General features: G+C 43.2%; 1 protein-coding gene across 3 annotated transcripts; it reads left to right on the forward strand.

Moving 5' to 3' along the window:
- The first annotated feature begins 1,421 nt into the window (after positions 1-1,421).
- On the forward strand, positions 1,422-24,710 carry LOC108578442 (serine-rich adhesin for platelets). 3 transcript variants are annotated; one of them, XM_017941789.1, is made up of 12 exons: positions 1,422-1,611; positions 2,339-2,446; positions 9,692-9,902; positions 10,054-10,150; positions 10,580-11,453; positions 11,656-12,089; positions 12,145-12,281; positions 16,909-17,034; positions 18,492-18,587; positions 22,161-22,327; positions 22,419-22,593; positions 23,264-24,710. In XM_017941789.1, the coding sequence occupies exons 1-12, from the start codon at positions 1,603-1,605 to the stop codon at positions 24,472-24,474; spliced, it is 3,645 nt and encodes a 1,214-aa protein (XP_017797278.1). In that variant the 5' UTR covers positions 1,422-1,602; the 3' UTR covers positions 24,475-24,710. The 3 variants fall into 3 exon arrangements, with proteins under 3 accessions (XP_017797278.1, XP_017797279.1, XP_017797281.1); XM_017941790.1 differs by having other exon boundaries at positions 12,172-12,281; XM_017941792.1 differs by lacking the exon at positions 16,909-17,034.
- The last annotated feature ends 1,397 nt before the right edge of the window (positions 24,711-26,107 follow it).

The following is a 26,107-nucleotide window of genomic DNA, read 5'->3' on the forward strand; positions in this document are numbered from 1 at the left end:
TGCTGCTTGTAGAACTGAGTAGAAGTCTAGTAAATATTACAATAACGCACTGTTACTCTACGATTTACATGCTTAAGTACGTGCCGCCCAAGTTGTGCCTTGGATGCCTTTTATATAGTATATTTCAGATATATGTATATTGTGAAAGTACGAAATGAAAGTTTACTATAATGTGTAACGAATCGAGTGCATTATTTGCCAAATAACGCTTAAATATTTTGAATGTGTTACGTCATGTACGAAATCACATTTCTGCTTATAGCGACGACTCCTAGATATAAAAAATGTATTTAAAAATATAATAGTTTTACAAAAAAAGAAAATATGTACGTATAAACAAATGTATATAAACGAACTCTTGTGATTGGTGATTTGGAAAGAGACTCGTGATTACTCTAGATGTCAGTCAGTGTAAATAAATTCTTTTAGCTGTAAAAAGAAAAACATCTGCAGAATCCATTCCACATTTATCATTTAGAGCTACAGGCCTACCCTTCAATAATTACTTTACGTATTTTGGGATGTCGATATCATTGTATATTGTTTTAGTCAACGACGACAATGACGATGATGATGAAAAGCGTAGCTGTCTATCATGATCAAAAATACGATATCGTATGCGTTCTGTTGTGAAATTGTAAAGATCGCCAATAGAAGAATTCAATCAGATATAGAAAAATATATTGAAAGAGTATATTAATTTCCTTATCCATCAAAGATGTTTATTGTTCGCACATGTAACAATGTGAATATGATCTATGGTACAACAGCTTGGTATAGATTTGTTGTAATGGTTAAAATTACGATATCGTACAGTTCTGCTATCGTTATTAAGATTATGAAATTCTACAAGAGGGACTTCGTACATCTTAGAATATTATCATAAAATGTACTCTTCTGTGTCTGTCTTTCGAAAACAAAACGACCGGCCTTCGTTCGATCACGTAAAGAAACATCTTCATTTGTGCTACTGTATCTGCATTTCTGGTAATCACTGTGTTGTGCAGTTACCGAGTATAAATAAAAAATATTTCCTATCTGTGTATCTATGTGCAACGAAAACACTATAGTTTTATTCATCCAACGATCGATCAACATAACTCGTAATATCCCCGGATTATTTCCAAAAAATTCTTTTGTGGTTTTATATTGTTACTTGCTTTAGCATTATTTGAACGAAAACAACGATAAACGACAATTACAATCGACGATCGATTAAGTTTAAGTGTACTTAAAATTTAAATGACAAAAGAAAGGGCGGGAATGTTGTGCCAGTATTACTATTGGTTAACGCGTACTCGAAAGTGATTGGTCTATTTGTAAAGAGAATTTAATGGGATTCGCTATTTTTCCTACAAATGATGATTTGAAACTATTAACGGATATTGTTTCGACTTTTCCCATTCCAATGCTGGCACGCTAGTTTTGTATGCCGTTAAGTGTAGGTATTGTGTTTGAAATCAGAATGTGTCAAGTCATGAAAACCGATGTGCAGAGAAACATTATTCGGTCGAGAATGACTGACTCAGATATTCAATGTTTATACCATAAAATGTAAGCTGAATTATTTGGAAGATTAGGGGACAGATAAAGATAACCAATATGGATGTGGTAAGTTCGTTATCGTATTGTAAATCTGTAAATCAAGTTTTACATCGAACGACACGCGATTGTTTTCACGGATGCCTTGTAACGACGCGTTTCTAAAAAAGATGTATCACAACAGTGGGCAAACAGTTACTCTGGCAATCATACTCATGTCATGAATAGTGGCCAACGAGTGGGGGGTAACTTTACGAGGATGTTAATGATATGTTAACAGAGTCGACATTGTCGGATGATTAACAATTCTGTGCAACTACATCTTCTTTGTTTCCTCTCCATAATTATCATACGTATAACATATGGTAGATAGAATTGTCTGTTTTCCCAAAGACGTATCCACCCTAGTTCGAGAAAGAGACAGGGGAAGGGAGAAAGAGAGAGAAAGTGAGCGAGAGAGAGTTGGAGGAGAGTTCGGCGACATTCGCGGAATGATTTTCGGCGGTGGCGCTTCAGTTGTCATTTCCATCTCCACCACCGCCACCTCGAGCACTATCTCCGTCACCGGCAATTCCACCCCCTTCTCCGTACGGCGGGTAGCGACGCCTCCGTACGGCGCCGATCAATAACGTCGTTCTCGGCGACGCCGACGTCGGGAGCGTCGCTGCGTGAAGGCATCCGCAAGCAATCGACGTGTCGGCCACGAAACTTGTACACGGGTGCGATCGAAAAGGAGCGTCGCGTGGTAAAAAAAACGATTGGGAATGCGACCGTTGCATATATTGCTGTTTTGCAGAACGCGACTTATGTCAAGGAACTGGAACAGCCGCAACATCCGAACCCGGAACCACAATTTTTCGGATTCGACGAGTCTTTAGGACCCACCCACGACACGATGGCCAAGGTGAGTTCTTCTGATCAAAATAAAGGATTAACAATATATATCGTGGCAATGAAATGTAACGCATTGTTTGTTCTATACGATCGTGTACGTTTTAGTTTACTTTTATTGATCGTTACTCGACATTTTGCGGGAAGAACGTGACTATTGGCTACTCTGTCAACAACTGTTGCTGATTCCTAGGAACAGATCATTTCTCTTAAGGATGACAGACTGGATACGATTGAATGATTTTGAAACGCGACCAAGTGTTTGCATCGTGTTCGTAGTTTTTCTTTTTTCCTCATTTCAAATATCTCTCGGTGTACGATTTTTAAATGTATCGGCTATGTGGACAGTAGTCGTGGTCTATCTCGGCAGAAAAAGTAGTTTGGCGCCGTCATGATCAGCCGGACTGCGGCACATAGTCGACATTGCTTTGCGGAGTACGAGATGATGTACCGGTTATTACTGTAGAAAATAGCAACTGAAGTATTTACAGAATTCAACTGAATAATAATATTATTTCAATTAAGAAATTCTTAGTATCGCGAATAAGACTTGTTATTCTCAACCGATGGATCTTTTACCATACGAACCACTCGGTACATATCTCTCTGAAGTGCAGTGAATTTATAAATACACACGTACTTAGGATACACGTGGGATTAATGGTTTCTAATTCTATTCAATTAAGAGATACTAATTTATCAATAGATAGGAGAGTTCCGCTTTATATGCATGTGTATTTGCGTCTAAGCGCAATTTACGTGGTGGCGTAATTGTAGAAAAGGAGTTTCATTGTCAGTCAAGTACAAAATAGTAAGAACCGTAAACACTTATTTACTCGCAGTAGTGCGGAAACCGTGACGATCTGATATAAACATTTGCTTGTGCATTCAAGAAATTTCTTAGCACTAACCCATTTACAAATGAAAAGCACAGAATTATCATTAATTCCATTAGACTGGTTGACGTTCCTCTAGCAATGTACAATCAAACCACCATTTTTCTTTTTTCTCTCTTTTTCTTCTCCTTTTTCCCTTGTTCGCGGACTCTCTCGGTCCCGACACAATGCGGAATATCATACGTGTCACGTTTGTGCAATACACGGTCATTCGTATCAGCTATGTCATGAGTTTTTGTGATCGATGAACACAGTGGTATACGTGCTTCGTATGGTCAACACACGTCGGCTTTTTTCATTCGCACAGTGTGTTCGGTTTTGAAAATATTCTCCCGTTCAAAAAATATCACGAACGTTCGTTGAACGAACGAAAATGATATTTTTTTTGTTTTTCTTTTTTTAAGTTCAACGTAAATACTTTAGAATGCTGATAAATAAATGTAGCGGGAAAGATTCGAAGGAAATTTAGTAAATCTTCTTTCACCGATCTCTGTTTACGGTGTTACAAACACGTGATACACGTGAAAAATCATCAATCGATTCAATTACAGATTAAACGCCTATGCGATAATCGACTGCGTTGATCGTTAAACGTCATGTAACAATCACCGAACACGTCAGATGTATGGACAGAAGAGAAAAGAGACACGCGAACTGGTTGTAAAAGCGGCGTTTTACTGACTGACCCATTATACGGCGAGGTGCTTTCTTCATAAAATTTTCACCGTGTTTAACGGTCCTTTGGAGACGTGCTCGTTTATACGAACCGGTACGTGTGCAAATAGACTTTTTCCACCGTGAGCCGACTGCAAATTAGGGAATTGTATCGCGACGCGTTCGAACGAGAAATCGCACGATCTCGCCTCTACTATTACCTACCGTGTCCACGAATTTGTTAGACAAGTTTAACGTGTTCGAATAGGCATATGTATATACATCTCTCTCTCTCTATATATATATACATTATATATATATATATACATTAGTTGGCACGAAAACACAGTGAATTGCGGTCAACTGTATTATATTTCTGTCTAGAAGAGCGAACGTTATTAGATGATATCGAGGGTAGCTGAACCGATAATGATCATGAAAGCTATTTCTTATATCCTTTTTCCGACCGTTTCACCTGTAATTTCGAATTTTCCACGCGTCATAAAGGTGCGACAGGTAACGCGTACGATAATTGTTAATTGCGCACGGAACGGTTTTATATGAAAGGCACATTTACGACATAAATAACCCGACTGACCTGTAATTATGAATCATCGTAAAAGTGACGGTGTCGTTTAGTTGATATTTTGTCACAATTCACCGCTCTTGTAAAGTACTTATGTACGTACGCGCGCGTGTTGTGTGTGTGTGTGTGTGTGTGTGATGTAACCGAAAGATATAGCGTAACTTGCGATACACCACTGTTTAACACTGTAAAAAAAAAAGAAGAAAAAAAAGACGATCCCTCTCGGTTCACACACAGTGTGTTTCACGCGTATATGCGGCATTGCATGAAAATGTACCGACTTGGCCAGTCGGCATGTCGAGGCTAGGGAGAGGCCTTTCAAGGTCCACGGGGATTTTTACGCGGCGGGAAGTAGGAATGGATGTATACAGGTCTGACGTATAAAGGTCGACGAGGACCGGTCGTATAAGTAGCTATAGGAACGAATTCGATCCTAAAATCGATAAACATGTCAGACACAAAGGGATCGTTCGACGACGCGTAAAACACTTGTATTATAGAGCACCGTGAAATTCCAGGCTTGCGAAACACGTCTCATGTGTTCGAATTAATTCCGAACAATCGCCGGGTGTATTTTCGACCATGGCTCTCTAAACGTACGATGTATCTCTGTGTGTATGCGTGTGTGTGTCTGTCGCGTCATAGTGTATCCCGTGAAACCCAAGGCATTGCTAACTGCGTTACCGATTCCAAGCGTTTTTTTCTTTCTTTTCTTTTTCTCCCCTATTACAATGTTTCTCTTTAAATTGACGATTTACGCGTCGTATATACAACACGTGACTCAGCTTGCCAATATTATCAGCCGATCGTTGATTTCATATTATCGTGCATACAGTCGATAATAGCCGGTGAAAGTTGTCTCTTTCATGTTTATCTAGCGTTCCATCTATCCCTACTTTTCGGTGTACTTTGGTATCCATTTGAAACGATAAAACCGTCTAAAGTTACCTCGATATCTGTATGGTACGACGATATACATATATGTATATGTATATATATACGATGATTTTCCACTTTCTACATCCGTACTGTATAATCGATCAAGAGAACAGAGTCCCCTTTACCAAGCGAATAATACACAATCAATTCTATGAGAGAACCGCGCGTACCGCTAATTACGACGGTAGAAAAGATGAGGAAAAGAGAGAGAAAGAGAGAGAAAAAAGCGTAGTCAACCTCGTAAGTTGAACGCAGCCTTGTTCCCCTGACGTTGATGACGCTCACTGTACAGTCCTCGTGGTGTATACGACGTAGGCACACCGTGTGTGCCGCGTATACGGATTCACGGGCCGGTGAATGCAGAAACCGTGTGTTTCTGAAGAATAGTAATCGTTGTTGCGGAGTGTCAGTCCGCACCGCTCGCGTGGTGAAGGTGTACATGAGGACGCGCGTGTGTACCATCTACTATCCGTTCTCTCTCTCTCTCTCTCTCTCTGTATATGTGTATGCGTGTCTGTATCGTTGATGTGCGGATGCTCGGTGGTGGCATAGGTAGTAACAGGGGATCACCGAGCGAATCCGGAACGTTTCATTGTCGTACACGCGGCGGGCGAATTGCGATCGTGCCTAGTGTCTCTATCGATCCGCGGTTCCTCTATATATTCAGTTTTTCCTTTTTTTTTTCACTTCGATATGAGTTGAGAAAACTTTCCCGCGTTTCCGTGCGGTTGGGAAGAAATTTTCGTTCATCCTCGGGACGTCGATTAGCGTGTATGCCGCTACCACCGTCGTCGCACACGGTTTTACCCCCGCGTCGAGTGTTAATCGCGTGGCAAATGCGTCGTACTTACGAATTACTGGAACGGGGTGAATCCTCCTCGTGCCGTGACTCAGTAGTGCACGGAAAGTCGGCTTTATTAATAGTCCTCTAGTTGCGGATTATCCGACCGACGAGCCTGTGTATGTGTGCGAGTGTGTGTTTTTGTGGCGACCAGGGAAAGTGGCGTCGAATCGAATTATGAAGCGGCCAAAGAGGCGTGAAGAGGAACGTTGAGGTGGATCGTGAGTGTGTTTCTATTCGGCTATATTCTCGATATTTTCGCGTGTTTCTCTCTACATTCTTCTCGCTTCTCTATCCGTTTACACGCTTGCATTATTCCGTACACGAAATACGTACGACGTAAAGAGGAGAGACGTAGTGTGGCAGCGTGTTCGTGCCCAGTTGCAAACTCGCGTGTTGAATTCGGTGTGTGTCCGAAGATCGTGGTTACGCAAGCGAAGATGCGCTAACGGGTCGCGCGTATATGCAGATTGCGCGTTTTCCCCCCATTCGCTTTGCTCTTACCAACTGTTCTTCTCGTTGTGTCCATCGGTTTGACAACACACCTGTGTCTGTGTGTGCGTGTTAACGTTATTTCACGTTGCACGAACGTGTTTTTCCGCGTTTGATACCAGACGGTTTTATCCACAAATGAACGAACCTTCTTCGCTCGTTAATCTTATCGAAAGCTGTTACGTGTAATGTTGGAATATAAATTGTAGGTTGGAGAGGATCGTCGTCGGTATCGGTCGGTGGTCTGTGATCGGTTGTGCGCGTTGAAGTTCGCGCAGGTGCTGTAATTAATTCTATTGAAATTACGACAAGCCGGAATTATGTGGCTGCGGGATCATAACACGCGTCACGTGTGCTTGTCACTTACGTGGTCGAGCACAGTGGATCGAGGAAATTGCAGACCAACGTTGCCAAACGGTGTTCGCTAACTTCGCATGCGCTAAGCCAGTGAAATTATGTAAAACCGCAAGTTTTTTCTTCACTCTCTATCTCTATCTCTCGCTCGCACCTTCTCCCTACTTCTCTCTCTCTCTCTCTTTTTCTGCTTTTTAATTCGAATTAACGACGACATCCGGCGAGCAGGACAACAACTGAGCGCGTAACTGCGTCGCAATTTATAACTCTAAACGCCGTTGCCTTTTAGAAAGTCTTTCTGCTTGTAGAAAGCGTTTCGCACATTTTTCATCTCGATGCTGATTTCGCTGATCGACGCAAAAAAAAAAAAAAGAAAAAGGCAAAACCGAATGTCATTTGCGGGAAAGAAGGAATGTGTAACGATTTCGAATGGGTGAATCGTCGTCGAGCCGGTAGTTTAGGATCGTGCGAACCGATCCTTCGTTCTCTTCTACCTTCTCCTCTTCAATGGGTAGCATTGTTTCCCTTCTGCGGGAGATTGAACGATCCGCCGTGATTCCGTTATACAGATGGACAAAAATCTAAACGAATGTGCTCCTAATTAACACAGTTGCCTCGTCTCGCGTGGCAAGAGATAACGACCGGGTAGGCGGGCTCGAATTGGCACGAATTAAGGCTTAATGGAATAAAGTTATGCTCTTTAGGCCTGGCCTCTGCTACTCATCATCGGACACTGTCAACGCCGTGTATACACACACGTAACACGCGTCTTTCAATTTCAATTCTCGCCACGTTTACCTTCTGTCGGCGAGATCTTACAAAGAACGTGAATATTAACATATCGTACGTTACTCTTCTCTCTACTTGCCCAGTTATCTCTCGTTCGTTCGACCTCTGTGACCGTGACATTTTCCTAGATCGATAACGAGCGCGTTTCGCGAATATCGATTCAATCCTGGCAACCTACCGCTCTAAGCGTAATTATCGATGTTGTTGCTACAACCGAGAAGAAGAGAAAAAAACGAAGAAACGTGTATGTCATCGACAGTGTAGGATAAGCAGAAAAGAGAGAGAGAGAGAGAGAGAGAGGTCACTGTATCCATAATGTGATAACGCACACGGTTCTTGAATAATTGATCGTTTCCGTGTAAAAAGTTGGTCGAACGAAATACCATCTGGTTCTACCGAGATCGATGTCAACGTTGTAACATAGAAAATAAGAAGAAAAACTATGTCTGTCTGGAGAGGGGAATTTGCGTGTGTAACAGGGTTCGCGTGGAGGCGACGATGTTAGCGGTTTGTAGGAAATACGCGCGCGATGTAACCCAGTTCTCAGCCGACGACGTCGTTCAACCAACAGGATCGCCGGTGAACGCACTCTATTAGTCTCTTGCTACTAGCAGGTTCGCCGCTTTGCGCAGAGAGCATCGGTAATACTATTATTAGTAACGTGGTCTAATGTAGCTCTTCGTAGACTCGGTCACACAAACCTCGCGTACACGCGTCTCTTAACCTACTACAGTGGAACTCGGTTACATTGTCGGTTCTACTACGAAACACTTGGTGTAAATACGCGAAAAATGTGCGCACGACGGTGGTGGTGTCTCCTCTGGGTATTGAAAAAATGTTTCGCGCGATAAGAGGTTAAACTGTTGGCTGAATGTTTGTACGGCGTAGATAGAACGCAGACAAATTACACGAGCGGATTCGCGGTCGAATGATAAAGCTAATCGACCACCGAGCAAATGTTTTCGTTGCTGGTTAAACAGGCTAGAAGGGAGAGAGTGAGCGAGTGGCGTGCGTGTTACGCGTGTTCTTACGCGTATGGTTAGGAAGAAGAAGAAGAGGAGGAGGAGGAGGAGGAGGAGGAGGAGGTGGTGGTATCATTGGGTAAAGGTAACCCGTTGTAAGATACGAGAGAGAAGTATAACGGTGGTGGACTTAGGGCTAAAATTAAATTAGCCAACTGCCTGAGAGACACTTCTGATTCACCTCGGGGGACGAAGGGTTTTATTTGGAGATGGGCCAAGGGCAACGGACTCTTCGCGTTAATCTCTGCGGGTCAAGCGTTTCGTTTGACCTTGAAAAATCACCGACGTATCGTCTCCTTTTTTTTTTTAATTCTGGCGTTGTTTCGATAATTCAATTGACGCGATACCTCTCTCTTTCTCTCGTCTTAATCTTTGACGTGAAACAGAGGGGCATACGTCATTTGCCGCGAAGTCTCTCCCTATCGTTACAGTGATTTAATTCGATTCTTACAATGCGATTAAGCCTTGTCTATATTCAGTTAGCCCCGGAGCTTCAAGCTATGGAACGATCCAGCTAATGAAGGAATTTGTAATAAATGAAGGAATTTGTTAACTCTCGCGGCGGAATGTATGTCGACTGGTGTTAAACGGATGCGTGAAATAGTTTTACCAGTAACCCACTTTTTCTGTGCGTGCGTGTGTGTGCACGCGTTATTTATCATTATGCGACTTATTGTGATTGCAGAACGTAGGGGAGAGTCGGATACCAGTTCCACGCGCTGCACGACCGTCTTTCTTCCCGAAATCGAGAGTACTCGGCACGTCGACACTTCTACCAGGACACCGACGTTCATTGGTGCTCTCGGGATGTTTACAGTTCGTCGATGCGGAGGACGAGTCCACCACTCCTAAAACAAAGTGCTTGGCACGAGCTACGTCTACACCATCAATCGAAGGTGACGGCTAAATCCGTAGTTTGCACGCGTGTAAACCTGTATCGTATTCTACAATACAATATACACAGGTTTCTGTGAATGAGAGAGAGAGAGAGAGAAAGAGAGGATTAACCTTGTGACGTATTTTTTTCTGTTTTATGAATTAAAATAGATTCGGGACATAAGACGTTCACGATATCACCCGTGTGGGACAAAGATGACGTGCAACAGTTGGTTCATTTTGCCGAAGAGAAGAGCAGCTTTTTTAGGTAGAAACCGTTTACCTGTTTTTATTACACTCGTCGCACTCGACCACGCGGTTTGTTTTGTATTTGGGGAACTGAAATTCTGTAAATGACGACGTTGGCTGGGTAAGAGGTGACAAATATTTACGCTCGGTGTTAACGCGTATAAACCATCTTTGACCGGCTGGAAATCCTGGAACGTCTTTTACGACGTGTAATTTAACATGAATCCAAGTGTGTACTTGCAAAGGTATACAAATTGTCGAATAATAGAGGAGTATATTTTAAATACAAATACGCGACTGTCCTGTGTGAGAGGTCAGGTATTGGTGTAAAAACTACCTGAAACATGTTTGAATCATCGGCGTCATTTACAGAAGGATTTCCCCGAATTTGAGGAAAAGATGTGCGCGACGTCTGAACGTGGTATTGTTCTGTTTGCATATTGAACAGTTTGCTCGAGAATTCTCAGTTGAATATGATTGAGGATACCGGCGAAAGCTGCCTCCTGGAAGCATCCCTGGGCAATTATAATGAGAACTCAGTGAGCGCGACGCCGCATTATTTGATGCTCAATAAACAGAATTCGTTTGAACACGACGAAAGTCTCGGTATATTGACTCCGGACCAGATGACCGACTTCACGGTCGCGTTAGAGTGCTCCAGGACACCATCCTGCGAAAATCTTACAGGATCAGCGGGTTCGAGGTTGGCGTTAACGCGGGCATCCGCGTCGAGACCGTCTGTGGACGTGGAACCGACAGAGGAGGCATCCAGCGAGAGAACACCGTCTCCGGAGGAGCTTCCGTTGGATCCAAAACCCGCGGAACCCGTCAGAGGCACTGTTCCTATCAGTTTTGTTACGTCGGTGACGAGTATCACGAGTCTCGAGGCTGGTTATCAAGGTGACGGTGAAAACTCGAGGCCAGCAAGCCGCGGGGCTGACCCACCGTCTATTGTACCACCGCCGAATCTTCCAGCACCTTGCAGGCAAGATCCGATGACGGATTCGGATTTCTTTACGGAAAGCGATGCTGACGCGTACGAAGAGATCGTACGCGGTGATAGGAAAGCTCAGGTGATCGACGGTACCCTGTTCTGCGCACCTGGCGGTCGAAGATGTCCGAGTTTCACCGGCGAAGAGATGGATTCGAGCGGAATCTACTCGGACCTCGATAAAAGGCAGGACGAACTTCATGCTCCTGAAGAGGCAGCTGAGGAAAACGAGGATCGTACTCCGGATACCATTGACACGGAAGTTTCGCAGAGAAGCCAACCTACACCGATTAAACCGGACGTTACCCAGGTTATCATGGATTATTTACAGGCAAGTAAATTATTTTCCTTCGTTCGTTCTACACTCGTATTCGTAAGTATCGGGACTGAAGCGCATTTGCGAAGAAATGTGATTTCAATGGTGTAATACGTTCTGTACGAACGTAACGGAGGTCCTGATACTTATCAATCACAGTGGACACATATTTACCCAGGCTTGTTTAAAGAAGCTCGCTTAATCGATATTTATTTAGGCCCCTGTAAATACTCTGGATGGATCAGCCGATTCCAACGTAACGTTAAGCCCCGCCCAGGTCACGGTAATCGAGGTGGAGAGGAACAACGACGGTATGAGGTCGAAGACGCAGAACAAAGCTGATTCGGTTCCGTTGAAAAAATACAAGATGCCTAAGAGGAACGTAGTCTCGAAAATCAAGGCAATGATCGAGTCTGGCCCGAAGGACGAAGCGGAGAAAGAAGCTCGACGTTCTCAGAGATCACCCAGAAAGGGCGGACGCTGGGACGCTGTTATGAGTAAAATTGAGGCTGGCAAGAACGAGCAGAGGACTAGGTCGGTGAGGAAGGAAGTGAAGTCAAGGGTATTGCAGAGTATTGGTCAATCATCTACTCCGGGGTCAACCCAAAAGAAAATTGGCGATGCGAACAATAATAGTAATAAGGATAAGAGGTGAGACCGTTTGATCGTTGACATCTTTGTTACCTAAAAACATTTATTTACGTAGCAATGCTAAGAAGTTCCGAATTATCAGGAGAATACGTGGCCGACAAGAACTGAAATCTCCGGTACAAGAAACTGCCAGAAGCTCCGTTCGTAGCTCCTTGAGTGATCTCAGCACTGGACCTAGCAAAGATGCGCCAAGTAAGTCGAATTAACCTTCGTATTTAGATGATTAGAAATTAAATTAAAATACAACGTATCCCGTAGTTGTTAACAACGCTTGGATGATTAACAAAACCCACGCAACGTGTGTTCTAATTTAATTTTAATCGTAACAGTGTGTAATATTTGATTTGTGACCGTCCGTTTATGTTCATTTATGTATCTTGATATACGATTTATGGAGAGGTAGGTTGCGGAATGGTAGTAGTTTGAACCGGGAACGGGAAGACCTTGTGGAGAACAGTGGAGCTTGAATAAATACGACGCCGACTGATTTTACGATATCGAATTATGTTTGACCGCATACCTTGCGTTTTGCAAAAAATGAAAAAAAAGCTCGGAACCGCAAAGGTCAAGAAAACCCGAGTTAACCGTTTTGCATGATGTTTAAACAGATTTTAATAACTCCGTTTTTTTTTTTTTTTTTGGTTGATATGAGACGTAGAATCTGAGACGTAATTTTCTGTTTGAAAAACTGTATTGCGCATGTACGTATCTTCCTAACAAAAAGTTATCGATAATACCGACTGACAAATATTCAATCACTCCCTGTCGCAATGCAACGTGAAAAAAGTCGTTGCTAATACAATAAAGAACACCTATCGAAGGTTTAAAAATCATTTAAAATTCCAACAATTATAGTCACTTTCAAACGCGTACAGAGTGATTTAAAATTAACGGATCAAAACTGTGTCAGTATGTTTCACGTAGAACAAATGAGAAAAAAATGTAATCAGGTCTTGTTTATCATGTGTTAATTCAGTAAGTGCATTGTTGACTCCTGCGAACTTTCTTCGTTTTCCTATTTATCCATTGTATTCATACATTTTTCCTTATTTACACTTATCGGTCACATCTCCAGAATGTCGTCGATAAACCTTGAAACGCCCTGTAGACAAAGTAGATTTCCTAATATATGTCCCTCTCCCTATTGGCTTTTGCTCAAAAGAAAACTGTCGTATCCTTGAAGGTCGAGTCAGCTCGGATCAATTTCACTGTTTAAGCGTGCACGCGTGTCCGATTCGTCGCCGAGACGTTCCAGAGCAGACGTATATACGTGGGTGGCTGGTTCGTTCCGCAGAGGGGGTTTAAGATGGGACGATGGGTCGTAAAAACAGGGTGGGCTAAGGGGGAGGGTGTATTGTATCGACCCGAGTTGTCGCGGCGCGCGAAACTTAGATGGGAAAAAGAGCGAGGGCGCCGGTGCCCCTCTTCCGGCGCCACTGGACAGTTTCGTTTCCATTGGATCGAGGCGGCCACTGAGCAGCCGCAGTCGTAGCACCAGCAGCATCCAGTCGGCAGTCCTCGGCGGACCTCGTGCTCGCTCGGACGCTGTTTATGCACGCGTGTTGCATTTCCGGCCTTTCTTCTTTCTTGCTCTTCCTCCCTATTACTCGTTGTATGCACTGTGTTCCTTTCTACCCTTCTTTCTCCTTTTTCTCTTTCACTCACTCGTTCCTTCTCTCCTCTCTCTCATTCTCTCTCTCTATCTCATCTCCCTTTCTCACGATCTCTTACTCTACCCCATTCGGGTCAGCGGTTTTATCGAGGGTACACGTCGAGAGAGTACGTGTGTGCGACAAAAAGGACAGGAGCGAACGGACAAGCCGAACAGCCGGTGCATCGTCGTCAGTGAATGCCGCAAGGTGACGGTGCAAAGTGCATCGTAGCTGTGACCGTACCACCGTTCGAGAATATCAACGAAATTCATTCTACAATTTCTTATAGAAATATCGTTCAATCGTATCAAGTCGGATACCACACTTCCCCTTCGAGGTTAACATATAGCAGCAGCAGCAGCCACCGTGTGTCAACTGTATCCGTGAACGTGTTCGACGTGACCTGATTTTCCTGCTTGGTGTCACGGAGTCGCTTTTCGCACCCGATACTGGGGTGAGGTGGAGAGAGAGAGAATACCGATCGAAGTGAACCTCTCGGTTGGGGTTAGGAAGAATCTAGCGAGGCTGGGAAAGAACTCGAGCAACCCTGCCACGATACGCCTACAATATGTTATTACACATTCGTTTCGATCGACGAAGGAATCTGAACCGCAACATGGAATGCCTCGAGACTGGATTTTACCGTCCCCTCTCTGGGACATTCGAATGAAAGTTTCCCAAGATACCGTTACGGAAGGAATCTTTGACGAACGTTACTCTGTGTGTGCCACACACTTGGACCAAACCTAGGCAAAGAATAGAGGGAGAGAAGAGATTGGCAATCAAGAAGAGAACATTGGTTTAACTTTTCTTCGTGTACATTAGCAAGCTTCACGACGAGCTTACGGGTCAACGGCACTAGTGGTTTATTTCCGGCATTGCCTTTCTTCAACACTGGCCACCTTCTACACCCGTGTGTGCACACGTCCTTCGTTCTCCCTCTTTCTCTCTCTCTCTCTCTCGCTCGCTCGCTTTCTGTCTCTCGTCGCCGGTGGTTCTACCGTGTCCCCACCCTTTTAGACAGGTGCACCCAGCGACCACGTGCGTTCCCAAGGCCGACGACCACCGGTATACGCACAATCCGGTCTCTGATCTACCACTTACGCAATCACCACCAGAGTCAGATGTTAAACCCACATGGCTGAGGACGTCGTCGATTGTGCCAGTGAAAGACACACGTCGTCGTCGTACTCCTCTAGGATTCAGGTCGTGGAGAGAACGGACAGTCGACGATCATATAGGTCGATCGATCGATTAATCGTTCCTATCGATATCACCGCTCGAATTGTAACCAAGGGAACGTGAAAAATAACGGCGAGTTTCGAAAGTAACAATACGATTGGTGGGGTTAAACAGTGACGCTGTTGTGGGTGAATTGCAAACTAATTGCTGTGTCGATCGTGAGAAAGAGCGAGAGAGAGAAAGAAAGGGGGGACGGTATTTAAAGTACTACGTTCGTTAAAGTAAATTGGCTGGGATTTAATATTTGAAGAAAGATGCCGGGTAATCGTAGGTCTCGTGTACGATGCCAGTGTTATACGGTGTCGACCTGCTGCTGGTTAACAAGCCTCTCAGTAGGCTCGAAAGACACGACGGGGTGAAGACGCGCGTGAACGTGGCCCGTGCGTGTTTTCGAAGAATCATTTTATTGAGGATGGAAGTACGGCTGTGAAAAGCGACACTCCTGGAAGAACAAGAGAGGATTTTCAAAATGGGGCAGCAAGGATCGAAGGGTAGACCAGCTTTACGGACGGATTTCGTCAGGGATTCGACGAAAATGCGACTGGGCAGTTTCAAGCGAGGTACGGTCGTATAAATACGAGAGGGGGCGACCGTGTTTAACACCCCCCTCTAAAAACACTATATATTCGACGCTCGTAAAAGAACACATGGAAACGTGTATTAACCAATAAGCTTCTCCTCTTCGTTAATCTTCGTTAATCTCGTTTCACAATAGCCAAAAAAAAAAAAAAAGTAAGATGCATAGTAGAGGTGACTATCTAAAACCACCTGTCTGTTCTTTTTTTTTGTGCTTCATTTAACTCTAGAAAGTTGGAACGACGCGAATATACACGCAGCGACCGGTCGGCCTCTCCGTTGCATAGGCATTCGAAAAGGTAGATGGGTCGAACGGTTTCTCTTGAGCGAGTCTAAAACGTTAACGGTGAAGGATCAAAGGTACCCTACTTACACACCTTGTCACGGGATTTCTCTTTTACGCCCGGCCATCGATCATTGTTGTTCGAGGAATCTCTTGTAGAAGTAGCTCGTCGTGGTAGTACGTTATATCATATTCGTAACCTAGCGAAACGTGAACGCGATTTATGATATTTCATAAGCTTGTCGAGTATCGTGTAAAAATATGATATCTTAATTTTTTTTTCTTCTACATTAACAAACAAGCTCTGCGTGTATAGTATCGATTTACCGTGTTTCTTCGATTCGTCCAATTGAATCGTAATGATTTACGAGACACGCGTATTTACGCGGCAAAAAAAAAAAAGAAATATATGTCACCTCGTTATTATCACCGGTTCGATTTACAATTATAATAAATTAAAAGCAGTAGACAGGTGTTGAATTATTATTTAACGCGTATATATATATCGATTATCGTAACCGCGTGTCCTGAATATTTTCCACGGCTGGTTTTCTTTCATGTGCAGCTTTGCCTTCGAAATATTATGCAGACGAACGAGGCGCTCGTTGTGCAGGGCCGTTATATGCAGAAGCCTCGTATGCCTACGTGCAGCCTGGTGTACATAATAAACGTTTTCTTTTCCTCGTTGGTTTAATCGACAGAGCATGGTTCAAACTTAGCTCTTCGAGTACCTACATACGTCCCGCTATACACCCGGCCTCTCGTCAAGCATGAATTCCGATGATGCGCGAAATATTATTAAAGTAAAACACTATACTACGACTACGTCGAGAGAAATGAAATTCCACGGTCGATGAACTATCTCTCTACCGTACACGTAATGCCTACGTGTTATGAAAATGCACGCTTGTTTTCGTAATTCTCTGTTATAAATAGACGGAGGGTGGGGGGCTGGTTAGTGAGAAACGCGAATGAAACTGATCGTTAATTTCCCCGTCGGTTGCGACATTCTTAATTGGGATATCATTCACTTTCTGCTATTTTTTTTCTCCCATTTTTTTTCCAGAGAGATCACCAACATCGGTAAACCCGCCAAGAAGACTGGTGGCAAACGGTCGGAGTAATCAACAGAATCGTGTGAATAGTTTCGACGCGAAGAAGAACTGCGTAGAAATTTCGCCCATCAATCTCGGTGAGTGGCCGGAGGGTGTCCGGTTCGCGCGATCTAAATTATCCCGACGAGAGTTTGCACATATCGTCACCCTGCGGTCTATATCTGTATATGTCTATATGTATATATAAATGTCTGTTATTCGTTGATTGAACGAACGGAGGAAACGAAAGGTCGAGGGCACCGCTGCGTGTTTCCGGTTGGAGACCTACTACGTCCACGGGAGGAGAACGCTTTTTCTTTGAACGCCTGCCCCTATGCAACACTCTGTACTCATTTGCGTCAATGAGCGAACCGTGTATAAACGAGACACGTTGTGTATGAATTCGATGAATTCACGTTGTGTATGTCGATGAATTCGTTTATCAGGTCTCTGTATTTTTTTTATCGAGATGTAACATTGAAAATATTCGCCGGTGATACTTATTTATTTCAACCTATCGGCGTAGATTGTGCGTCTTATCTGTAATTTTCTTAACATTCCCACGAATTCCTGCGAAGATAACTTTCGACACCGTTTATAGACATTCTTATCTTAATTACCTACTCCGTATTGTAAAACGAGGAAAGGAATGCGTACGTTCGAAATTGGTGTATCCGTTACAGATCTATTGTTCCCCGGAATATTGTAAATTAACGAGATTTCTTCTATACCTACGACGGTATTCACCGAACATTGTATTTGAAATTTATTCAAACGACGTTGTGGTAGTGTCGCGACAATTAGCCGTGGGTGTAAGGCCACTACGACGTCGGCTTTGTTTGCGAGTCAGGTCAGAATCTTGTAACGGTATGCACCCCTTGCCGTAGTCCGACGTTCAAGCGATTTAAACCCCCGACCGTGTCGAATGCTATTGGATGTTGTGGGCAGTCGTTCGTCAACTTTAAACGGGAAAACAACGGCCGGCCACTCAGTCTGTTAGCAGCGACGGAGTCTCGTGCACACGCCGCTCTGAAATATTCCAGCTTGGGGAACGTGATTTGTGAACTACTTGTTCTATATAACAGAGCTTCGTGATCGGCATTGTTAGTCCCGGCGACGCGACTTCCGAATGTGGTCTGCGATCGCAGACTGTGATTACGTTCAGAGGCTACTAGGTTGTTGCGAATTAAAAGCGGACGGTGCATAGATTGTACGCCTACCGGAAGATTACCGTAGCCATGGTTATCTTTTACTACCGTAAATATCCAAACGTTATTTCAAATATCGTAGAATATCGTTTTAAGATTGTATGTAATATCGTAAGAGGACATTGTACATACACGGAAGCGTATCGTTTTTTCTACGGGTAAATACGGATAGTTTCCTGTGCGCTTTTGTATACGTACGTACGTAGTTACACGTTACTACTATCTGGCGCGGACGTGGTAAAACGGTTCGCAGCGTACGGTACTTGCAAACTCGATAATACATCATTTAAGCGACTACCGGTTAGTGTGTGACATGCTCTCGTTAACTTAGCGAATTCTGTTTCCAGAGAAGAGCCCGTCTGCGACGCGAAAGCCGACAATAACCAGGAGATTAACAACCACTGTCCCAGTGAAGCAACACAGTTCAACGATATCGACAAAAGGTACACATTTTCGCACTCTGCTAAAAATAATATTTAAAAACATCGTTTTTTACACCTGTCTACACTGTCTCGAGTGTTACGAGTTGTTCCGATGAATTTTTGCTTTAATTGTTTCGCAACAACCTGCTCTTTCTAACTTATTAATCCTCGTAGTAGAATGGAAGCGTTGTTCCCAGTGGCTTGTTCCGTCCGCCTGAAAAAGATAACACCGAACGAGGAGGAAACATCAGCAGGTCGTGCTTTCTAATTCATTGACCGCGCTGGCTCCGGCAGGAGCTAGTTTCTAAAAAAGTCCCACGGTCATTTTGCGGTGTGTACGTTACAATCGTACGTTTCTCCGCATGCACGAGGACGCACACGTGCGTATCCCTCTGCGTGTTGCTGGTCGTTTCGAAGAAAGTCTCCTAGCTTTCACTGGTCCTCTATTACTATAAACCCTGTTTCCCTCTGTCTTCTGAAGTGCTGAAAAACCCCCGAGGGGGTAAAACGTCTTCGTCGAGAACAGGTATCACGGAGTAGAATGAATTGGGAGAGTGTACGTATGTATATGTAGCGAGCGAAAGTAATCCTTTTAAGCTGGTGGTTTTTGACATGATTTCGATGGATTTGCATTTTTTTTACTTTCAAAGATGAATTTCATATCGAACTCGTGTGTATGTGTGTGTGTTGTAAATTAGTGGGAAATTAATGCCAGTAGTTTTATACGTTTCATTACCATTTCCAAACAATTCCATTAATTAACGAATAATATTATTTCCATCGTTATCAATCTCTTTTCACTGGTTGCCATGTATGTATGTATGTACGTGTATATACGCGGTTTATTTAGAACAAATTACTGAAATAAAGATTATTATCAATGACCGTCCACGTCCTAGAAAAAAAACCGAATTACGGGTCGAGTTTCTACGAGTCACGGTCTTGTACTTCCTTTCCTTGTAATTTATTGTTCTATTAATCATTCATGAAGCATCTCGCGTATTAGATACATTGACGGACGGGCAAATTAGGGAAATGGTTAGGATCTTTCGTTGAATTCTTTCATTCCTCAAGGGCATTTCGAGAAGTTTCTTCTAATTTTATACGCTCTTTTTTTTTCTTCTTTTTTTTTTCTTTTATCAGCTGCTCGTTAGTGGAAAATAAGAGTGAACGGTGGAAACTTGGAAAGGAATGACCCAAGGGTATTGGCGAAATTATCAATTCCTATCTATCATTACGTTCACGTGTACGATGTGACGAAACAGATATTGGAGGAGAATTAACAATTGTTCGCAAAGCCGAAGAGGCGGAAGAGGGCTATCGATCGTCGATCATCCGGATCATTATCTTCGAATCGCTATATCCATGGACACGTACTATCGTATTCGTACGAATACGGCTACGTACAAACCATATAAAGAGTAACCAATTCGAAACGGAAAAGCGAATTTATTCGGAGCACGGCGTTTCGCAATAATTCATCGCTACGTTCACGTTTTCTTCACCATCATCATAATCATCATCATCATCATCATCATCATCATCATCATCATCATCATCATCATCATCATCATCATCATCATCATCATCATCATCATCATCATCATCATCATCATCATCATCATCATCATCATCATCATCATCATCATCATCATCATCATCATTCTCCTCTTCTTTTTCCTTTTTCTAGAACGAGCAATTCTACCGAAACAGAATTTTAAATCGTCCTCGTTTTCATGAACCATAAACTTGGACAATTGAATGATAAATAAAGTAATAGGTACTTAAGCAACCAGTATTCTTCAACTGTATGTTAATTCTCTAAGTAGTAAAGTTCAGTTTCGTACAGACGATATTCCTTTTTTTCTTTCTTTCTTTCTTTCAAATGAAAAAAGACCAGCGAGAGATATTAAAGTAATTATGGAAACTTATGCAGGCATTGTAGGTCATATGTACGAGTCGTTTCTATGAAATGCGTAGAGCGCGCGTCCAGCAGCTTTCCGCGTGTCCATCGTCTTCGTATTCTTCGAGGTTGCACTTCATTTCAAGGTGGTAGGAGTGGTCGACAAGGAAGAAGGAGGGATATATCGCTCCGCGAGGCAGCCTGTGGCTCGTGCTAATTCAGTCGAAGTGCGGACTTGGCCAGCAAATCGTTACAAATGACGATCCCGATTAGGCTTCTCTCTCATCTCTGTTGCTCCATTATTGTTATTCAATTGGTCGCAACGTGAACCATCCTCCTCTCGTACATTCTTCGATCACCGGTGGAGAAACTGTGAAACTCTGTATTAATTCGTCGCGTTGATATTACAACATATATTCGTCGTATTGTTACATCAAGAATATTAATATTACACGTTGAAACGTGTGAAAAAGTGTGACGGATACGATAGAAAAGAATTGTTCTTCGAATAGAAAAATCTAACAATCGTCGATTGTTACCATTGTCACTCAAGTCTCTGTATGAACGTTTGTGTGTATAAAGTGGAAACGACGAGTATTTGGATATTTTGTGTAATCCTTCTACCGAAAATCATTTAATCCGCTTCGAGGGACCATGGAATAGACGATTATCCATGTTCCCGTTAAGGTGCTCGTTAAATCACCATCAACTCGTTGGATTTTCCGTGTTCACGGCACTGTTGTCGTACACGGTCGACCTTAACCCAGTGCGTCTTCATTGACTGGCCGGTGTGCTCTTGAACGTATTTTCCAACCGTTGGCTGGCCCGACTGTTCGAATTTCAAATCGATCGATCCACCGGCTGGTGCGCTTTTTTTTTTTAGCCTGGTCCAAGGTGCTGAAAAGGATCACGGTGGTGGAAGAAAAGAATCGTTGGTGCGCGGCGGGGCACGCGGACGTATCCGCGTGCTTTCACGTACACATCGGTAATAATGGGAGGATGAAGCTTTGGGTTTAGTGACGTAGCCAGTCCAAATTATTCGTTACGATTTAATGAGCTATCGCTCTCTGTGTACGTGTGTGTGCGCGTACGTGAATTTTCTCCGCGTGTCACCGTGATAATTGCGTTTTCTCTCCTATGTGAACCTCTCCTCGCCTGGGTGTCTCTCCCTCTGCGTTTGGCTCTTAACGTTGGTGATCTGTCGGTCGGTGTCGGTGATAACTGAAATATCCTGAAAAACAGGTAGCTCGACTTTCCAAGACTGGAATACACACGGTTTTCTCTCTTGAAACGAGTTTTCCGTGCAACTTTCTTCAATCTGCCATCTAAAACCATCCCGTATAAGATGACTAGGTGTAGTCAATTTCATACGACGTTCGGATAGGTTCTCCACGTTTCACCGAAACCTTTCGTGTCACACATGGATTGAACACGTATAATTGTAGAGACGTCCGGGAAGAATGACACTATTCGAATTGGTTACTTATCACGATAACAATGAGATTACTTAAGGAGCGATGGGAAATTCAATCGTACGATTAGCTCTGTCGAAGAAATTATAAGAACGTGTTTGTCGAAGGGGGCGTTGGTCATGTTGACACGAAGAAGCTAATTGAATTTCACTGTCTCCCCGGTTGTGGTGTAAAAGAGAGGAGTCGTGATGGTGATGGGACCGGTGGCATTGGTTGCAGATCGCGAAACCAAGGAGCACAGTAATAGCTATGTGGTGACAAGGGCGTCTTTAGAGACGCGGGATCAGGCCGCACAAACCGACATACCTTACGATGCGCTCCGCGTGAAACGGGCGGAACAAGTTATAGAAGCCCTTTCTATCACTGTACAATATCTGGCCTATGAGGTATGTTTAAAAAAAACAAAAAAAAAAAAAAACATATTTTCTCACTTGTGACAATATTATTCGATATATGTTTGGATGTTGAAATGTTTAGTTGGACGCCTTTTCTACCCCAAAATTAAAGAAAGAATGCGAGAATATGAAGACAGAATGGCTGTCGTCGTGCACGGAGATCGAAGAGTTGAGAACTAGAAACCTCGGCATTGAAGAGAGACTAGAATCAGAGAGGGAGAATAATCGGAGAGCCTTGGACCAGCTTGGTGAAGATCGTAAGTCTTGCCAAGAATTATTTGTGTTTCTTTTAGTTTCCTGGCTCGTTACAGTGGAAAACCAATGTGACGTAATATATGTGTGTATATATATATATATTATAGTTCTAGTCTGGTGTGATTATCATTATAATCAGAGTAAAATTTCCCTTTAATCGGTTAATTGTATTTTACACGATTAAGTAGTACATGAACACGTCATGGTATATTTTATATTCTGTGCCTGGTACAATGTATCATATGATAATGATATTCTCCTGGTAACGAGCATAATGGTCCCGATGTCGTGGCGAATAGCAGAGCTTTAAACTGGAGCAATTGTTAATTAAAATCTGCGACGTTGATGTGTGGCGGTGCCTACGCTTACCTCGGCTCGTGCTAAATAATTCACCGAGTCAGACACAGAAAGAGAGTAAGAGAGTAAGAGAGAGAGAGAGAGAGAGAATTTTGAAAAGTGGACACACCACCGCACGAACTTCACAAACGCTCAATTTAGTGCCCACGTAACGTTTCATCGAAGTTAATTATAGGTTGGCACGTTCGACGGACTTAATCTGTTCACTCGACTTCGGGACTTTGTTTTTCTTCCGTTTTTCAATCTATCTCGATGACGTCAATCAAACGAGCGTGTTTCTAAAAGAAAAATTCCACCTGAATTTTTGTCACACAGTGGAAGCTCAGCAAGCAGAACAGATCGCCGCGTTGGAGGCAGCCCTGCAAGAGGAGAGGCGCAGATGCGAAGTGAGGCTGAAGGATTCCCTGAACGAGGCCGCGAAGGAGCATCGTGCTGCGATCGTGAAATTACGCGCAGAACAGGAAGCTGAATTATTGCGAAAAGAGTCGGAATTCAAGAGGAGATCCGTGGTGCACGATCAAGGAGCCGCGCTAACCGCGGAAGTTGAATCGTTAAGATCGGTGCTAGAGATCAGGAGCCAGGAGAACGCCACGTTGAGATCAGATCTTGATAATATCAGGCGAGAGATCGAGGACAAAGAGGCTTTACAACAACGCGTGGACACACTTGAGGCCAGATGCGAGGATCTGAAGGCGCAGCTTCAGTGCAAAGAAGCATTCGAGAGGCAAATATCTCACGATAACGAGGTACTGCACGAATCGATTCATCAGATCTCCAAGCAGAACAAACGTTTGGCGCAGCGAAACGAGGAACTTCAATGGAGGTTGCGTCAAAAAAACGAAGTGGTGACCGTTCTTGCGAATTTGACGCCTAGGCTATCGCGTTCATTAGGCCCTGAGAACGTCGAACACACACTCTCACCCGACAAGAACGGTCCTCAGGCTTCATCCATGGTGAAATTTATGGTGGAGAAGGGCGATTCGGTATCGTGGACATTGGAAATAGACGATGAATTTTCAAAGAGCGGTACGGACACGTCGCATTTGGCAACGCCATCGAAAATGGCTAGATCTGAGACATCGGCTACGGTATCGAGGCAAGGATCGCTCAGGCTAACACCTAGAAGGTCTTCCGTCGATATGAGAGCAAGATCGAAAAGTATTTCTGTCACGGATTCCGCGCGTGTAGAGGAATCCGCTTGGTCGCCTACGTTTAATTCTACGCCGATTGCACGACGAAGACCTAGAAGCGACCCCTCTTCTTCGGCTTCGTCTACCTCTTCGTCGTCTTCTTCTTCGGTCACAGCTGTAACCTCAAATTCGGCAGTAGCCGTTGCTGTTGCTGCTGCTGCTGCCGCTGCCGCGGCTGCTGAAGATTGCGGGGCCGGCCAGAGGCCTCAAGAGGCCGGTGGCGAAGCTATGATTTCAGAGGAGACATCTGCCACAAGTAGCGAGGACGAATCGTCCACGAGTAGCGATATTCCTCCGTTGCCGATTCAATTTGCTTGGGGTAAACCGATCAAGTAACGTTCTCGCGGTCCTCTCGCTTTTCACCTAATATTTCAATTGCGAAGGGCTACGTACTTCGATCGGAACGATGTTCGTTCACTAATTCCACGATGTTTCGTGGCCGATTACATCAACTATTTTTCAAGGATAATGGCGTTATCCTCAGGCGAAAAATGAACGTTCGCACGGTTCTTTCAAACGTTGTACGCGCACTTTTTCTATTACTTCTGTACCTGTAACTTATGCGTTCGATCGCGACGAGATGAGAAGTGTATCTTTTACCAAAACTACGAAGACAGTTTGCTCGATGTATTTTGCGACGATTGTATTATCGGCGGTATCAGTTGAGGATAAAGAAGTTAGTTTTTCTTTTTCGTTTTTTTTTTCTCTCTTCTCTTTCTTTTTATTTAAGCGTTTAGATTAGAGACGGTGTTTTTTATGGTGTTGCGGTGTTTTCAAATTATGACTCTTTATGTTACTAAGACTATGTCAAGCTGACTTCTGTATCTTTGCAACTTGACTCTGCCCCTTTTTCTCGTTTTCCGGGACTTCAGTACACGAGAGATCGCACAACAAGAGGTCCCTTGTTAACCAATATGTTGTACCGATTTCATTTTAAATATATACATACGCATATACATTTTGTAATTACAAAGTATATTTTTTGCGATATTAGGTATTAAGAATTTTGTTATTTTCCTTTTCTCGTTTGTTTTATGAATGGAACGAGTATAGAGCGAAATCGAAGCACGTTTTCATTCTGCGTATCTCACCATCGCTGTATGTCCTTTAGATAGAAAAAATGCGCGTAGAAGTTCCGTTAATTTCGTTTGAAAATTGTTTGTCAGTTTTCGATGTAGATGTTACGACGGGCTACTGGCGACTACGAGCCACGTGTTTTTCAAAACCGAATCGAATTGGGTCACTGTTTCTTTGATTCGCGACACTTTTACACATGTCCGTTTTATAAGGTATGATGCGTTTATATTACGTCTGTACATAAACAACAACGATGTTTATAAATTAATTAGTCTTTATCGCAAATACTGTAAATAGACAACGACCGTCAAATCGATCCTATCCTTAAAAAAAAAAAAAAGAAAAGGAAAGAACGTCGATGAGCCATTCACTGTGCTTACTGAAGAAAGCTATTTGTCATTGACATGCAGCTTACCGAACACCACGATTATTGTGGTTCGTTGCATTGAATCGATTACTTGCCAGTCTTTTAAAAAAGAAAAAAAACGTAATACTTATTAATGTTGAAATTACGATTTTTGTAATGTTGAAATTTGATTTGGCGGTGACACGCTTGTGCAAGAATGTATTACATTCATGATACATCTTTGACGTGGAAAAGAGGAAACTAATAATATTCTTAACGTTATACGTTTTAATTGCCAAATGCTGATGAATCGATACATTTATCTGTACCCCCTTTTATGTACAACATCAAATCTACAGATACTATGCTATTTCAGGTGCGACTTGTTAACCAACTACTATATGAAAAAATAGTCGGTTGGATAAAGAGTTGATATATGTTCGGTAGCAGTAGTGTAGGAATAATTGGAAGGTGTCGAATATAAGAAAAAGCAAGTATTATTCGCCGAGAAGTGTGTTTTCTCTCACATGTGCAGGCAAATTCAAT

Source organism: Habropoda laboriosa, unplaced genomic scaffold (genome assembly GCF_001263275.1).
Source record: "Habropoda laboriosa isolate 0110345459 unplaced genomic scaffold, ASM126327v1 scaffold5, whole genome shotgun sequence".
Taxonomy (NCBI): Eukaryota; Metazoa; Arthropoda; class Insecta; order Hymenoptera; family Apidae; genus Habropoda; species Habropoda laboriosa.